Raw genomic sequence first — 17,947 nt, forward strand, 5'->3', positions numbered from 1 at the left:
AGAAAAACAGCAGGCTAAAATTGCTCTGGAAATAAGTGTAGTTTTTCCCGGTTGCAAGATGTGATTTGTAGACTGCATTTCATGAAAAAATAGAATATAATTCAACCCTGAATTCAACTTTTAGCTAAGTTTTCTAGTGAGTAAATAAGAAAACATTATTTCTCTGCTAACTCTTAAATTTTGCCATGTTTAAAAGTACTGAATGCTCCTTAGAGTATCCATTTCTAAGTTACCAGCCATCTAATATTAGTGAGTCTTACCTCAAAAAATACCTGAATTACAAATTCTCCAAGATAAAAGAGAAGCACTGTACAAAGGTAATTCTTAAAAGATACCTTGTATTGTTATCATATATTTCCACACTAACAAAGTGGACAGGAATTAGAAAAGTTAGCTGTGTGGGATGGTTTTAACTGAAGAGAATGTGACAGGATAAAACAATATCTGAACCTACTTATCCTTTTTCTCTGCTCTGTAAATTGGAGTTTGCCTATTAGCTCTTCTATTTACCAACACAAATACCCAAAAACTGCTAAAAAATAATTAGGTAATAAACATAGTTTGTTATGGAAACCCATTTGCACAACACAAAAAACCAGAAAAGCACCCAGCCTTGTTTTCTGTTCAAACAGCTGAATTCAGCTGGAAGCATGCTTCATGAAAATGAAGGTGACAAAATAAAATCAGCGCAGCCCAGGGGATGCAACATGAAACCCAGGCAGGTACAGAACAGAGAAAAAGGGCAGCTCGGAGAGAAACAACATGGGATCGTCTTAGCCCCTAATCCAGTAGTCCATTTTTCATATGTAAATTCCTCAGAAAAATCATCTCACAAGAGGGTCAGAAGGCCAGGGAAAGGAAATAAGAAGCAAGGGAACTGGTTGGGCTGCCAGGAAGGAGAGATGATAAGGTAGAATCTCAAACTGATTAAACATGACAAGAATAAACCCAAAAGAGAATCCATTAGATTTAAGAATCACACCAATACCTGTTTTAAAAAAAAAAAGCATTACTACTTTTCTCTTGGGAATTAGGAAGAACAGAAAGGAAGACTCGGCCCCCTGCCTCTTCCGTGCTGGGAGCTGGCACCCTGGGAGTTTCAGCAGGCAGTCTGCAGCACGGCCCACAGAATTTTTTTGGCACCAAAGCTAATGTACCAATAGTGCAGAAAGTAAATACAAAGGGCAATTGAAATCAAATTCCACAGTATGTGATTCAACGGTTTACTAAGCAGAAATATTAGTATAGTTGGTCCTTTTTCTACTGCTGGCAAGTGGTTTTTATATACTTTATTACAAATAAAACAATCTTGCTTAACAATGTCATCTGTCATGTTACATACATGACTAAACAGTCCTAAAGTAACAGAGTATATCTCTAGGAACTGAGCTTTTCTTAAGAACAAATGAACTATACTATTAGTAAATACCATATCTAAATCTATACAACATCTTTAAGCAATGTGAAAATGAAATTATGATTTAATTTACATAAAAATTACTTTATACATTAAAGAATGTTTTTTCAAATTGTAAAAAAACAAAGTCTGAAGCTGTCATTATTGGCATTCATGGGATGTGGTTTGCTCTTCTATCACTTGCTTCACAATTTCTGCCAGTTTTAGTCGATCTACTTTATCTGTGAATCCACGACCTGAAACCCAAGGAAGAAAAAGGTCAATCTCCAGAGTGTTTGGGAGGAGATAAATTCTTGACAGGAACTCAGTATGGTACCTTACCAGTGTCAAATTCACCCTCACCAATGGAGGAGCCATCTCCAGTACTGATCAAAAGCATTTTACAAGTAGCAATTGAGCAGTTCCATTAATTTGGCAGTAAAAATCCAGTGTTTACTACAACAGCATAGAAGGAAACCCTGAAGAGGAAGATCTTCGTAATACAAAGGACTCATATCCAGAATATATAAAGAAACTCCTACATATCTACAAGAACGGTATGACTCAACAGAAAAATTGGCAAAAGAATAGTCCCTTCACAAAAGAGGAAATCTAAATGAAAATAAACTTTTTTAAAGTGTTAAAGCTCATCAGTCATCGGGGAAAGACAAAGTAAAATGACACTGCAATACCAGTACATATTAACCAGAATGACAAATAAAAAAGGTAGACACCAGCAAGTGCTAGTGTGGAGGCAGAGTAACTAGAGCCCTCAAACACTGCTAGTGAAAGTATGGCTCAGTACACCGCTTTGAAAAACTTGCAGTTGTACCCAATTAAAGCCAAATAGAGGAATGCCCCCATCAACCAGCAATTCTAATCCTAGATATATAAGAGGTAAGAGAAATGAGTTCATCAAAATATCCTTCAAAAGATATACACAAGATTCATAGCAGCCCTTTTCCAAAACTTGGAATGTCCAGCAGTAGAATACACACACACACACACACACACACGGGAAAAGTAGGTTAAATTACCAGCCATCATTACCTAAAAGATAAATCATAAGTAGGGATACAAAATAATAATAAGGAAAATACAAATATAATAATAAATACACAATAATACAAGAATAAACTTTCACAAACTCACAACTGTAAGCCAACTTTTGCTCACCCCTGTATACACACACACACATACAGAGAAAGAAAAATACATGTTGAGAATATATATATATACATATATATATATGTGTATATATATATATAGAATGAGAATGATTTGCTGCTACCCACAATAATCTGGCTGACTCTCACAGATAAAATGTTAACTAAAAGAAGCCAGACACAAAAGAACACACACTTGTCTGATTCCATTTATAGAAAATACAAAACCAAGCAAAATGAATTTATAGTGCTAGCAGTCAGGAACTTGATTACCCTTGGGGGAGGGAGGTAGTGATTAGAAGAGCATCCATGTTCCACAACATGTTCTAGGGGCTGGTTATAGGGAAGTGTTCACTTTGTAAAAATTCATTAACAGTACAGACTTCAAATGTGATCACTTTTTCTGTACCGATATTTCAAAATCTTTTTACTTTTTGTTTTTTTTTGTTATGTTTTTCTTTTTTTCCTGAAGCTGGAAACGGGGAGAGACAGTCAGACAGACTCCCACATGCGCCCGACTGGGATCCACCCGGCACGCCCACCAGGGGCAACGCTCTGCCCACCAGGGGGCAATGCTCTCTGCCCCTCCAGGGCATCGCTCTGCCGCGACCAGAGCCACTCTAGCGCCTGGGGCAGAGGCCAAGGAGCCATCCCCAGCGCCCGGGCCATCTTTGCTCCAATGGAGCCTTGGCTGCGGGAGGGGAAGAGAGAGACAGAGAGGAAGGGGGGGGGGAGAAGCAAATGGGCACTTCTCCTATGTGCCCTGGCCGGGAATCGAACCCGGGTCCCCCGCACACCAGGCCGACGCTCTACCGCTGAGCCAACCGGCCAGGGCCTATTTCAAAATCTTTTTAAAAAGTCCTATGGAAGCCTGGTCTGTGGTGGTGCAGTGGATCAAGCGTTGACCTGGAATACTGAGGTCGCTGGTTCGAAACCCTGGGCTTGCTTTATCAAGGCACATACTACAAGTAATCAACAAAGTGAAGCAACTATGAGTTGATACTTCTTGCTCCCCACCCCACCTCACTCTCTTCCTCCCTCTGTAAAATCAATAAATAAAATCTTTGGGGGAAAAAAGTACCAGGGAAGCTAATCTCCTCCAGACTATCTATCACTTTGACTTCTCATATCAAAGAACCCTTCTCAGAGCATCCTAGAACCTAAATCTAGTTTAGACTGCTCAACTAGAAAGACAATACAATAAGCAGTTTAAGAAATACATCTCTTCCTTCTTTGCTTGGGAAAAAATTTCAACAAACAGCAGACTTGGCAACCTCTCTACTCTAGTGAAACAGTTCTTTTCTAAGCAGATCAGCAGGGTGGACTTCCTGGTATTTTGTCCTCTTTCTCTCCTTTACAAGTATACTGCTCCTGAATGACCTGGTGAATAGCCAACGGACATGGGAGGAGTAATGAGATCTGAAGGGTTTTTTTGCCTAACCGGTATGTGATAGGGGCTCTATAGTCTTGAATCTGTAATACATAATTTATTTTAACTCTGGAAAATAAGTGAAAGGGCCAGGTATCCAGATATACCAGGGCTGTTAATGTAGGGCTAACCCTGCTCCCATAAAACTCCATTCACTCTTCAGCTTACATTTCCTAATAATAGCTCCATCTTGGCCCCCAGAGATTTCTACATGTTCTAAACAATCACTTCTCTGCATTCCCAGCAAAAGAAGTGATAAAGGCTCCTACCATTCCAGCTGAAACTTTGCAGAGTATCTCTTAGGAGTTTGCATTCCCGGTTATACTTCCACGCTTCTTGCATTACTTCATTCAGCTTTTCATCTTCATTCTCTCCTATTGATAAAGATGAAGAAGAAGTTGCATTTCCCTGCAGCATCATGGGATTTTAGTGTCAGAGATGGAAGGACATGATGTTCAACTAGTTGAGAGGTGATGTCTCTACACGAGACTACTTCTGGTTTTCAAACTCTTCTACTGTTACAGCCTCACATACATCCTCTGACGGCTCCAGAGTTGTCACGTTGGGGGATGGGAAATAGGCAGTATCAGACTATTGCTGAGCAAAAACAGCTCAGGCATCTGGTTTACCTAACAGACCAAGAGATGGGAGGAAGAACAAGGCTGAGAGGGCTACCTTCTTTCTCCTAAGCTCATTTCTTACTATGGAAGGCTAACTGAAGTACATATACTAAGTGAGTTGTTTTAAAATGGAAGGAATCTAGGAAGACAGGTCAACCCAACAGTTCCTGATCCACTGCTTGAAGGATCTCTTTCATCTGCTGGCAAAAGCCACACCCCCAAGTAGAGAAAGAGCATACTGAGAGCAAGCTCACACTCAAAAGAATCCTTGTATAAGTCACACTCTGCCCATGACATGAGGAGCACTTCTGAACGTGGCAGGTATTCTCTTTGTAATCACAAATTAAAGGTTCTAGAAATGAAGTCTCCTGACCTTCCCAAACTGACCCCAACCCTGTCCATATTTTCCATTCTCCATCCCATGCCCTCATTAACAAAGAAAATACAAAATTACATGCCGCAAGTGACACTGGAAATTAAACCTAAATTAGAAATGTCACAGAAAACCAAAAGAAAGGTAGAATTTACCACATTTCTGAGTTCCTACCATCCACTCTGTTGAGTGGGCACAGACTGATTTATATAACGTGCTTATTTTCTTATACACAAAGATGAAACAAACAACCTCAAATTAAACCACTCCTTTTATCATGTGCCATGTACACACATGCATGTAAATGCACACACACACACACACACACACACACATTTATAAATGGTGTGACCTTTACCAGCCTGGGGGAGAATACACTGAGCAATCACATCTCGGAGCTTTTCCAAAGCAACGTTTGAATCCTCAGCTCCATTCTCACGGTCGTGGACATAAACACCATCCTTTGGCTTGGTACTGTAAAAGTTTGGAAGAGAGGAAGTAACAAGGTGAGACCCCAAAACTTAATTCTCAAGAGATGTTACTCTAAACAAGGCAACAGAATTTTCAGATAAATAATGAACTACAGAGTATCTTTAGCTTCTGATGCGATTTAAAGGGCTTATCTGGCCTGGCTGATTAAGAATGTCATCCCAAAATACCAAGGTTGCGGTTTTGATCCCTGGTCAGGGCACAAACGGGAAGCAATCAGTAAATGCACAACTAGGTGGAACAATAAATGAATCTTCTCTCTCTCTCTTTCCCTTTCCTCTGTTTTAACAGAGAATCAGTAAATAAATTAATTTAAATTCTTTTGCCCTTTCCACCCTCATAAGAGGCAGAAAATGGACAGACCTCTGGCTTAGCCACACCAACCATTAAAGAGAATAGACAAAATAAGCTCGGTTACCCAAGTAATTTCCTCTTCCTCAGAATGGGATTGTTCACAGAGTGTAGGGGTTTGAGGCTGACTTTCAGATCCTGGATTCGCATATTGGCCAACTGTTCTGCATGAGCCTGCTGGATTCCGGCAACCACTGCCTGAATGCAAACACAGTTTTTCACGTTCATTACTGAGTACCTAGAAAACCAATCTAAGAGAGTGGGAAGGAGCTCAAAGAATTAAGAAGGCAGTTTCACTCTTAGGCTGGCTGTATACCAATGTTGATAAAGCAGAGGATCAACACAGCCCAGGGAATACTAGCCCTTCTTTCCTGTGGGGGGACAGAAACACAAGTAAGAAATATATACTAACAAGGCTCATGCTCAGAGTTATTGCCAAGGGTGAGTGTAAAGGCTGCAGGCTAATGCCTGAGAAGCTTCCTAGACTGCTCCCACAGTGTAGACCTGTACCTCAGCCCACCAGCTGAGAACACCAACCATTTCATACAGTTAACATGGCAGACGCTCAAAAACTGATATTTAAAAAAAGAAAAACAACCTTGGACAGGTAGTTCAGTTGGTTAGAGCACTGTCCCAATACATCAAGGCTGTGGGTTCAATTCCTGGTTAGGGCACATAGAAAAGTCAGCCAACGAATGTGGAACACAAATCGATGTTTCTTCTTCCTCTGTCTCTCTTTCTCCTTTCCTCTCTCTCTAAAATCAGTTTTAAAGAACTGATAACCAGTCAATTAATTTACAATGAAAAATAACTGTCATGAAGTGTAGAACTCTTAAAACCTGTGTCTTTATGAACAGTGTGTGCTCTCACTATGGGCAGACCAACAAGGGAAGGCTTTATAATAACAAGATGATCCCATTTTTGTATTTTAAAAAAGCACAAACTCTTAAGTGTGCGGGTGTCTCCCCAGAAAAATATCAGGAAGGATACATCAAGCCACCCTAAGATTCTCGATTACTGAAGTCCTGGGTTGGCAAGTCTGCAAGTTTGGCTGACTATCCCTAAATACCTTCCCTGTGCAAACCTCTTCTCAAAAATCTCCAATGGCCTCTCAGCTATATCCTACTAAGATAAGACTAACCCCCATCTACTTTCAGAGCCTGGCTCTGCCATACCTAGCTCACTGACTTCTCGTTAATGAGGTTGGGCTGCTTTTCCCACTGAAGATCACAGGGAAGATGCTCTTTTGAGTGTTGCATTCCCTTAGCGTATATTTACTGGGCCACAATCTGGTCTTGTATGGAAAGAAGCTCTTTAGTTCCAATCTTGATTCTCACAAAACCAGAGATGTTTCTCTGGAAAAGACTGTGTGCTCTGCATTGTTTTGCCTTTTACCCATACTGAGTCCCAGCATCCCTTCTCAACACAGCCTTATCCACCACCAAAATAAGCATCATTCAAAACCTTATCCATCATCAGCTGAGCAGAGGGTAGAACGTTATCCAGGGCCTCAGTCGAGTTTAGCCAGGGATGGTCCAATACTCCCTCGATGGTGAGTCTTTCCTCTGGTTTGACCTTCAAGAGCCTGTGGAGAAGAGGCCAACAAGGCTGCCATGCAGAGCTGCTTCCGGAAGGCCTGGAAGTTCTGGGGTCTGGCTCTAACCAACTCTAGCTTCTGACTTTCTTCCAACTCCTAGCTTCTGACTTTCTTCCAACTCCTTCCGGCAAGGAGGCTTTCCATCTATAGGACAGAAGTGGGGTTCTAGTTCCTAGCTTCTAGCTGTGAGAGCACTGTGTCTTTACATGATCCTTTCTATCCGTACTAACAAAAAGAGATAAAAGTGACAGGAAAAGGCTTAATCCAGTAATACTTCAGACTAAATTCTAGGTTCAATAAGATAATGCTACATATAGCTTATAGTTCCTGAGACCCTAAATCTACATAGTGATGTTTGTAGGACAGTGGGCTCTAATTTCCAAGATGGAATGAGAGGGCTCACTTGGCTAATAGTGGCTACAAAATTAGCTGAAGGGTCAGAAGATTCTGAAAACCCAGTTTGCTAGTTGCAATAAAATTCTGGGAAGTTAACCATATGGCAGGACATGAACCCTTTATTCCAGAGACACTCAAAAGTTAAACATCTAGAGTCTCTAAGAAGGGGATGGCATTTTCCTCTAAGCCTAATGTATTGCTCTGATTTGATTTCTTTACGTGTGGTCCATTCATGCTGCTGCAATTCCTAGCTCACCCCAGCACACTCCCTGGGCCACTTACAGCACCTCCTTCCAACTACAGAACCTCAAATTCCAAATGTCACAGCTAGGACAACATGCATACTTGTTCTTTCAAGTTCTCTGCAACCTTCTGGATCATTCTGAACAAAGTGGTTCAGATTGTAAAGGAAGGATTAATGAGAAAAGAATCCCAAAGTTGAAAGATCATCAATGTTGCTTTAGGGACAGGAAATATTTATATATTCTATAGAACTGACAAAGAACTACTCAGAGGAGCCCTAGCTGGTTGGCTCAGTGGTAGAGCGTCGGCCTGGCGTGCAGAAGTCCCGGGTTCGATTCCCGGCCAGGGCACACAGGAGAAGCACCCATCTGCTTCTCCACCCCTCCCCCTCTCCTTCTTCTCTGTCTCTCTCTTCCCCTCCCGCAGCCAAGGCTCCATTGGAGCAAAGATGGCCCGGGTGCTGGGGATGGCTTCTTGGCCTCTGCCCCAGGCGCTAGAGTGGCTCTGGTCGCGGCAGAGCCATGCCCCAGAGGGGCAGAGCATCGCCCCCTGGTGGGCAGAGCGTCGCCCCCTGGTGGGCGTGCCGGGTGGATCCCAGTCGGGCGCATGCGGGAGTCTGTCTGACTGTCTCTCCCCGTTTCTAGCTTCAGAAAAATACAAAAAAAAAAAAGAACTACTCAGAGGATATTGATGTTTAGTTAAGTAGCTAAGGATAGATCATGTGAATAGCATGGGAGGACAGATGATGATTGCCTCCACCCTCCTAAAAAAGTTTTACTTGTATATTTAGAAACTTGTCCCTCTTTATATACACAGACCCCTAACCAACAGGACTTCTGAAAGGGAGTAATCTGCGCAGAGAACTGCCCCTTTAATGCTTATCTTTATCACAATATAGATAAAGAAACTGAAACAAAAAAAAAAGGAAAAACTGCTCAGTGAAACCAAGAGGACCAGAACAGTATTCAAGACCCAGGCAGCCAAGCCTCCCCAGACAGGCAACAAAGCAAATATACCCCAAATTCAGGTCTGACTTCTGACTTAGTTCTCCAGCTACCAAAGAACTCTGCATATCAACTCTCCCTCGTCTACTGACTAGCCCTAATTCTTCTAAATATTCCTATGTGCATATATGTCAGAGCAACCACGAGTAGTGCGAAGGCTGGAGGCAGGGGCTGAGGCCCGCACCATCCGTCATATCCTCCCATAGCAGCCGGGAGCGAACAGCCACAAGCACTGGCGGCATCTCAACACCCCAGTGCAGTTTCTGGCATCATGTCCATCCCAGCTGACGGGCTTACAGACAAGAGGGCACGTGGGGTGGGCGTGGCCATCATCTAAGGTCCTAAATTAACACTCACAGATATACCGCCTACTGAAGGACCAGGGTTCACAACTAACTCACTCCTAGGAACACAGCAGGAGGGAGTAAAGCGCCATTGTCACCAAGGTGAGGACACTGAGCACTCTCCTCTCAGGCTCCAGGGATAAGACTTCTGTGACACTACACAGAAAGGAACATGCCTGGGAAATAGATGACTGTTTTCAACCCAGCATTCCCTTGTGCTCCACCAGCTCCCCGCCTCCTGGCCTCCCCGCTCAGTGGCCCAGGGACTCACTTCCTTACGACGTCTTTGGCCATCTCTGAGATCTGGCTCCACTCCTCTTCTGGGAACTCAAAACTGCCTGTCATGATCTTTCTCCGCATATCCTTTGGGATAGTTCGACTGTGATGTTTGGAGTAAAAAGGGGGATATCCGCACAACATCACGTAGATTATTACCCCGAGGGACCACAAGTCACAGCTCTGAAAGCAAAAAGAAAATGGTCACTCACAGCAGAGGCGCAGCTCCAAATTAAAGTCCCAGGGTCTGCCCAGACAGACACAGTCTGATACATCCAAGAATCACTTAATAGAGACTGGAAAAGTTTCAGGAAATCTAACCTTTCACTCTGTATTTTTTAAATGCCACCAACACTACCTATATATCCATCAGGACACAAGATCAGTCTGGGGTAAAATCAAGTCTGTTTCATTCTTACTGCATAGGCCCAAGCTGCATCCTGATTCTTAGATACAGAGGTAGGATACTTTGTCCCCAGCCAGAAAAGTAATACAGTAGTTATAAGCCAGCTGATTGTGAAACATGTACTCTAACAACGTGGGCAGGGTGAGAGTGCAGAAATAAAGCAGACAGACACAGGTAGGCTGACTCCATAATACAGCAAAAGTCATTTTGTAAAGGCCCAAAGTAGTCTGACACATCAGGGAGAAGCACTGCAGAGAAGGCAGGTGGTCTAACTGTGCCCATGAGTGTAGCAAGACCACACACCAGTCTTGGGGAACACATTTTTGAAAGAGAAAACTGCTACCAACTACCATGTCTACAGGTATTAAGGTGACTCCACGACCGTACTGACAGCAGGATTATTAATAAAAAAAAGCATACTTATTAATAAAGGCTCCTATTTTAGCTAAATGCAGCTCTACCTCTCCTGGAAACTGAGTCTTCAGAGGCTTCCACTTAAGCCTCTGTTGAATTGCAAGACAAAAGCAGTGTCCACTGGAGAAAGGCAGCCCAGGGAGCCCGCCATTCTGGTCACGTGCTTTCTCTCACGCCCCAGACACTCTTGAGAGAAGCCTGAAAAAAGGTGTCTCAGCTACTCTCGCCCATGTTTTGGCATCATAAGATACTAATGGAGGTTTGCAGGGACAGTGACCCATACTATAGAACACAACTGTAAAGTTATAGAGGTGAAAAGGAATCTTAAAACAGTTCATATCCCTCACTCTATACACAAGGAAACGAACACTACAGAGATCTTGTTCTCTAAGGTCATCTGTAAAGAGTGAAACTAAGTGACCTAATGAATGTCACACAGCTGAACAGTGACAGAATCAGAGCAAGTTTCCTGGCACTGCTGCCTCTGTTTTTTTTTTTTAATTAGGTTGATTTATTTAATTTTCAAAATTTTATTTACATCTTATTACATACTTTTGTTAAAAATTATTTGCCGCCTGACCAGGTGGTGGCGCAGTGGAAAGAACATTGGACTGGGATGCGGAGGATCCAGGTTTGAGACCCCGAGATCGCCAGCTTGAGTACGGGCTCATCTGGTTTGAGCAGAGCTCACCAGCTTGGACCCAAGGTCAATGGCTCGAGCAAGGGGTTACTTGGTCTGCTAAAGGCCCATGGTCAAGGCACATAAGAGAAAGCAATCAATTAACTAAAGTGTCACAACAAAAAATTGATGACTGATGCTTCTCATCTCTCTCCGATCCTGTCTGTCTGTCCCTATCTGTCCCTCTCTCTGACTCTATCTCTGTAAAAAAAAAAAAAAAAAAAATCTGCCAATGTAGTGCTCTGTGTTCATTTAGTTGCCAATATAAAGTTTATATCTAGACCAACATATATATACTTTCAAAAGTCATATAAACTTTATTTTTCTAACATGTTACTCATCTGCAGTGTAATTTTAATGAATGCCTTGCTAATACATGAGCAACATTAGATTCATAAAATGGGTCTGACCTGTGGTGGTGAGAGGATCAAGTGTCGACTTTTACCCTCAGTGGAATGCTGAGGTCACTGGTTCGAAACCCTGCACTTGCCTGGTCAAAGCACATGACAAGTAACTACTATGAGTTGATGCTTCCCGCTCCTCCCCCTGCTTTTCTCTCTCTCTAAAATCAATAAATAAAATCTTTTAAAAAAGATCACAAAATGGAACAGAAAGGATTAAAAAAATATTGGGGAATAATATATCATGCAGGAATCCATTGCATTCCTGCTGAGAAGATTTTAGCAAGTAAATTAAAGACAAACCTGTCTTTTAAATGTGTTCACTGGACTGTACAGCTAGCCAAATAAATGACAGGTGACCATACCCTTGGTTCCCACTGCAAAACCTAAATTGATAAGAATCTTATTTCATCAGACAAAACCTTGACTTCCAAATACTCTTCTGCACTTGTGATGGCTTCCAGCCTTTTGCACAGGAATATTAAGGGATGAGAATGAAATTAGCCACATTCCTAGTGGGCCACAAACAGCTCCCGGAAGGGACGCTACCCAAAGGGATAAAGATATATATATATCTGTTTCCCTACCTTGTTGTAAGTGTAAGGTGTTGGCGAGGTAGGTATGATGCCCGATTTCTCCTTCTGATGCCTTCTCTGTGCCTCTAGTACCTGTCAGACCAAAGGGGACAATTTACTGAAAATCACAGCAATGACACACAACTCAGAGACAGACTGCTGGAAGGCTTGAAAAGGGTAAACACTGGCACAGTTGATCAAAGAAACTCCACATAAACACAACACTTTCAAAACCTTTCACCCCTTATAACCAGCAATTTATCAGTGTTTGCCCAGTTCTCTTCTTCCTGCCCATCCAGGCATCTGAGATCAGTGACGTTTTCCTGGGGACATCCCTGACGATGGTGTAAAAGCAGACTGGGGCTGGCCTACATATTAGGTTCAAAGTGCTTGTTGCTGCCTGTTGCGTCAGGGACTATAGCAGTCATGTCGGTCTGGGTACTGAATGCTCCAAGGAGGAAACCACTGCCATCCATAAGGCCATCCATCCTGGCTAAGCCCCCTCCATTGTCCCGTGCAGCGGGACTCCTAGGGGAACAAGACTGGCAAATTCTAGCCGGTTCCTCACAGATGACGGGCTTCTGGGGTTCTTCACCCTCACAGTCAGACCCACTTCTGTTGTCTTGGCCGCTGTGCCCGTGAAGCTGCTACTGCAAGTACTGAAAACCGCTACACGTTGGCCAGGGGCTGCACCGTCAGCTGGGATAACTGCCAAGGTCACCTTTGATGCCACTTCTAAGATCTATAACTATCTTACCCCTGAGCTCCCTATTAGGAATTCACTGATCACCTCATAAAGACCCATAGCAGAGCCTCTGTCCAAGGGCCCAGGTTCCAACTGTAGACACCCAATAGTGTTTTTAAACAAGAGTAATAAAGTGAATTAATTAAACCCAAAAAGCAAAACGCCATTAAATGTAACAAAAGATGTGAAAGACCTGTACACTGAAAACTACACAAATATTGCTGAGCAAAACTACAAACAAAAACAAATGGAGCGATACAGCTTGTTCATGGGTTGGGCTGCTAAAACGTTAACTACCTCCAGATTCATCTGTAGATTAAACACAATCCAAATCAAATTCCGGGAGGCTTTTCTGCTATAGAGCAATGCAAAGGAAGAGTCAAAACAACTTTGAAAAAGAATCAATTTGAAAGACTTATCACACTAACAGAGGTCTACACTTAATATAAAGCTGTCGTGAGCCAGATGACACTGCTGTAAGGATCTGCATATGGAGGTGGGCAAAAGCTGTGGGTGCATGAAACAAGAGTTTATCCCTGCATCATCACTTGTTAATTATTGTATTATTTGTAAGCCTCCTTTTTCCCACTGCTGTATGTATCAAATAAACAGAATAGAGTCTAGAAGAGACCAATACATACATGGTCAACTACTTTTCAACAAAATTCTAAGGTAATTCAATGATAAAAGGATAAGCTTTTTAACAAATGATGTGGAAACAACTTGACATCCATGAGGGGGGAGCAGACCTCGACCCTTATTTTATGTATATATACACACTTAAAAAAAACTCAAGTGGACCACAGTCTGAAGTGTAAAAGCTAAAACTATAACCTTTTATAAGAAAACATGAGAAAATCTTCATGTCCATGAATATGGAAAGACATCTTTGGCAGGAACAAAATGCACTAACCATAAAAAAATTTTAAAAATAAGGTGAATTGGACTTGACCCAAGTCAAAATCTTCTGGTATTCAAAACACCATTAAGAAAACTAAAAAGCAAGCCAGACTGAGAGGAATATTCATAATACATATGCAGTAGGCAGCATAATGGCCCTCTCAAAGATGTCCATGTTCTAATATCTGGAACCTGTGAATCTGTTACCTTATATAGCAAAAGGGACTTTGCAGATTTGACTAAGGATCATGAGGTGGGGGGAATTATTCTGGATTATGTGGGTGAGTCCAATGTACAGATTGAAGAAGATGCTACACTGCTGGCTTTAGAAATGGAGGGAGAGGCCACAAGCCAAAGAATGAGTTAGTCTCTAGGACCGTGATGGCGAACCTTTTTATAAAAACTGCCCACTTTTGCAGTGCTGGTCAACCTGGTCCCTCCCGCCCACTAGTGGGTGTTCCAGCTTTCATGGTGGGCCAATTGCAGCGCCATTTGGTTGCTCCGCTGTGGCCCTCCATGAAAGCTGGACCAAGCTGGAAGGCTGGACCGCCCACTAGTAGGCAAGAGGGACCAGGTTGACCAGCACTGCAAAAGTGGGCGGTTTTTATAAAAAGGTTCTGCCATCATGGCTCTAAGAGCTGGAAAAGATAAGGAAACAGAGCTTCCAGAAAGAACATAGCTCTGCCAACACCTTGAACCATTTCAGACTTCTAACCTCGAAGGCTGCAAGTTAATTAATGTGTGTTGTTTTAAGCCACTAAATTTATGGCAATTATTACAGCAGCAGTAAAAACTGAAGTACATATACACAATAAAAAATTTATATCCAAAATGTAATTATTAACAAGTAAACTTGACTCGAAGGAACCACTGAGCTAAAGCCAGCCCTCCAAAATATAATTAAAAAATTCTTATATCTCAATTATAAAACCAACAACAAAAGAGTTCATAATAGAATGCTGTACCCATATTTTAGAATGGAATGACCAATAAACCCATGAAAAAATACTCAACAATAGTAGCAGTCATCAGGAAATTGCAATAATTATGAAATTATTTATTATGAAATAATAAATCATGAAATAACACTACATACCTTCCAGAATGGCTAAGATTATATTCAATAAATATGAACAAAATGTGAGTTGGTGGTGAGAATGTAAAGCGACTGGGCCTCTTATACATTACTTACTGTGCATATGTAAAACGGAACAACCATTTTGGAAAAAGATATTACTTAAGGGGGGAAATATGTCCCTCCAAACTTGTAATTGAAAGTTCCTAGCTGCTTTAATTATATTAGCCAAAAATGTGAAACAACCCAAAATGTCTACCAACCAGTGAGTGGATAAACAAACACGGTGTAGTCATACGATGAAACACTACTTAGCAATAAAAAGGAACTGATACATACAGCAACAAAGATGAATTTCAAAAATATGCTGAGTAAAAGTAAAGCACGAAAGGTATGTGAATCCCATTTTTATGAAATTCTACAACAGACAAAACTATGCAGTAACAACAAGAAGCAGACTGGTGGTTGCCTGGAGCTCAGGCTGACCCGGGAGCACTGATGGGAAAGGCACACAAGACGGCTTGTGAAATGATGGAAATGTTTTGTACTCTGACTGTGGTGCCGATCATGCAGGAGTATCCATTTGTCACAACTCATCAAACCACACTTAAAGTAGGAGTATTCTAAATAAATCGTAACTCAATAAATTTGATTTTAAAAGAATAAAATGCCTACACCAAATTAAGCAGCCTGCAGGTTCCTGAAGCTGAGCTGTCCCCCTCCCATTTGTAGTACACACCTACTTGTGCTGGAGAGTAGGAGAAATGTGCGTTCACAGGCAGCCTGGTGATACTCTCTGTGGTAGAAACAGCGCACACTTACCTGAGGTGCTACATAGTAAGGGGTGAACTGGGGTGTCATCAAGTCACCTTGGTCAATTTTGGCAAATCCAAAATCACACAACTTCACTGGGGCATCCTGAAATAAAATGAATGGGAGTTACTGCTCCAAGTTCTCAGTAAACATTAAAGGAAAATCCAGGTGCAAGACATGTCACCTTGGGCTCTCACAAGTTTCTGGCTGAGCCCTGAGTGCATAAGCAGCATATTCTGAGGTCTGGAGACAATTCATATTGAGGACCTGTTCTTAATAATACAGAAGTATGGAATTCCTACCCATTCACAGTTAGCCTTGTTTTATAACTTATAAAGGCAGCACTAAAATAAAAATCTTAGCCAGATGTCCCCTGACTCTATAGATTGGCCCATTATTTTTCATCAATCCAGAGTACTGCTTCATTCACAACACCAGCTTCATGATAGCCAGAGCAACGAATTTGATGGGACCTGGTGCAGATGGCAAGGGGTAGGGCTGGAGAGGAAAACACACCTTATCAGGATTAACAGGAAATACAACCGTTAAGTCTGAAGGTAACATATAACTGCATATAGATTCATGACCCTTCCCAAAGTCCCTCCAAGTATTACCCAATATCTTAAGTCCTACAAATACATATCAGGATCATCCAAAATTCCCAATGCCAGGGGTATTTCTCTGGGCCTCCAGCAAGGAAACAAGTGGGGAAAGTGAGCTGCTTGAGGCCCTGGGCCTAAAGCCTCTTCACTAGGGATTCAGAACACTCCAAACACGGACGCGCCTGCACAGCCAGTTCTGAGCTCTGCTGTGAGTGGCTGCTCTAAGAGGCGGAAAAGGAAGGCATCTCACCAAAGAGTTATCCTTGAAGAGCAGATTCTCAGGCTTGAGGTCTCTGTGCGCAATATTTAACAAGTGACAGTGCTGGAGAGCCAGAGCGATCTGGAAAAGGACATAATGGAGCAACCACATCTTAGAAGAATTACGTCTGAGATGCCTCTGGTTTAGAGAATTCAGGATGTTAAAAAAAATATTTAATTAATTAAGACTATGGTTGGTTTTCAATTTTAAAGCAGAAATTAAGTAAAACTTTTGGTACCAAGAAATAGAAATGAATTAAGCTTAGTTTACCTGCAACGTGCATTTTGTTAAACAAAAAGAAAAACTCAACAGTAAAACGATTCTTTGTCATAATAATAAACTGCCGGTTAAATCCTGTATGAAAGGGGGAAAATGAAATGTTTCCACGTGCATTCCTCTGCGATGTCACAAGCACTGCAGAGTGAACCTGCCAGCAGTCCTGGCAGGCCTGCGGCCCCCCAGCAGGGCAGCAGCGCTAGCATGTGGCTCTGAAGAGAGTGGCATTCCCCTGGGAGCTTAACTTTCAAGCTCTGCCTTCAAGAAAAACGGAAAGCAGCTAACTGGATTTTTCCACCTGACTATCCAATGTGCTCAGCCGACTTGTTGAAATGCTGCCTGTTTAGGTGAGTGTGAAGGGGTTTTGTTTTACAAAAGTTTATCACAGCTCACCCTTTAGTCCTAATATTTGAAAAATACAAGGTATAATTTTTATAATTAAACAGAAAGAGCAAATTCTCCCTGCTCTTCCACTCTTAGCATTCCAATACCAGTTCCTCCCTACCAGAAAGGAGGCATCAAAAAATGCTCATGGCAAATGTGGAAGGATTTTTTACTAAGAACCAATTGGGCTCTGCCTTCGGCTTTTCTCTGCCTTGCTTGCTTGGCCGGTAGCTAAGTTTTGAGAGCTTGGCTTTCAGTTCCTTAGGAAGTTATTTTCAGGTGGATTCCTAGTATTGTTTATGACCTAAGTCATTTCTATAGCAATAAAATGTAATGTCAAAATAGACAGGCCAAACCGGCCTGTGACAAAGTAATACACTAGCCAAGCCTGGCCTGCATTTTACCCTGACAGAGTAAACAGGACAGGGTCAAATAAGAAATGATGGACTGGGCTCATGTGCTGCTTCTCTGTGTAGACACTCTATGGACAGAACCTGCCAGAAAACAAGGCCCAAGAAGCACTAACTTATTGCCTCTGAACTACCAAAGAGGAAAAATAACACAACTGCTCCCCAGCAAACAAACAAAGCAAAACATCAACAAAGACTAAATTTCGGGGGGTGGGGGTGGCTGTAACCAGGAATAACCCAGGATTACAAAGACCTTATATTACTCCTAAAATCTAATGAGAGAAAAGTGATTCATAAGTAAAAAGCATTTTACATACATTTTTC

General features: G+C 42.0%; 2 protein-coding genes across 6 annotated transcripts in view; one reads left to right on the forward strand and one right to left on the reverse strand.

Annotated features, from left to right (window-relative positions):
- Positions 1–17,947, forward strand: part of TMEM116 (transmembrane protein 116) — a 131,467-nt gene that overhangs the window by 105,005 nt on the left and 8,515 nt on the right. The gene's annotated exons all lie outside the window — the stretch shown is intronic.
- Positions 1–17,947, reverse strand: part of MAPKAPK5 (MAPK activated protein kinase 5) — a 31,384-nt gene that overhangs the window by 3,723 nt on the left and 9,714 nt on the right. For 2 of the 5 annotated variants that reach the window (XM_066260569.1, XM_066260563.1), the window contains 9 exons: positions 16,545–16,634; positions 15,702–15,797; positions 12,172–12,252; positions 9,680–9,867; positions 7,289–7,409; positions 5,892–6,022; positions 5,337–5,458; positions 4,261–4,365; positions 319–1,653 (listed from right to left, as the gene is read on the reverse strand). In XM_066260569.1, coding sequence (XP_066116666.1) covers positions 1,559–1,653; positions 4,261–4,365; positions 5,337–5,458; positions 5,892–6,022; positions 7,289–7,409; positions 9,680–9,867; positions 12,172–12,252; positions 15,702–15,797; positions 16,545–16,634 — 1,029 coding nt within the window. In that variant the 3' untranslated portion in view covers positions 319–1,558. Of the gene's footprint in view, positions 1–318; positions 1,654–4,260; positions 4,366–5,336; positions 5,459–5,891; positions 6,023–7,288; positions 7,410–9,679; positions 9,868–12,171; positions 12,253–15,701; positions 15,798–16,544; positions 16,635–17,947 lie in introns of those variants that run through there. The other 3 variants (XM_066260566.1, XM_066260568.1, XM_066260567.1) reach the window with 3 other exon arrangements.

This window comes from Saccopteryx bilineata, chromosome 2, assembly GCF_036850765.1.
Source record: "Saccopteryx bilineata isolate mSacBil1 chromosome 2, mSacBil1_pri_phased_curated, whole genome shotgun sequence".
Taxonomy (NCBI): Eukaryota; Metazoa; Chordata; class Mammalia; order Chiroptera; family Emballonuridae; genus Saccopteryx; species Saccopteryx bilineata.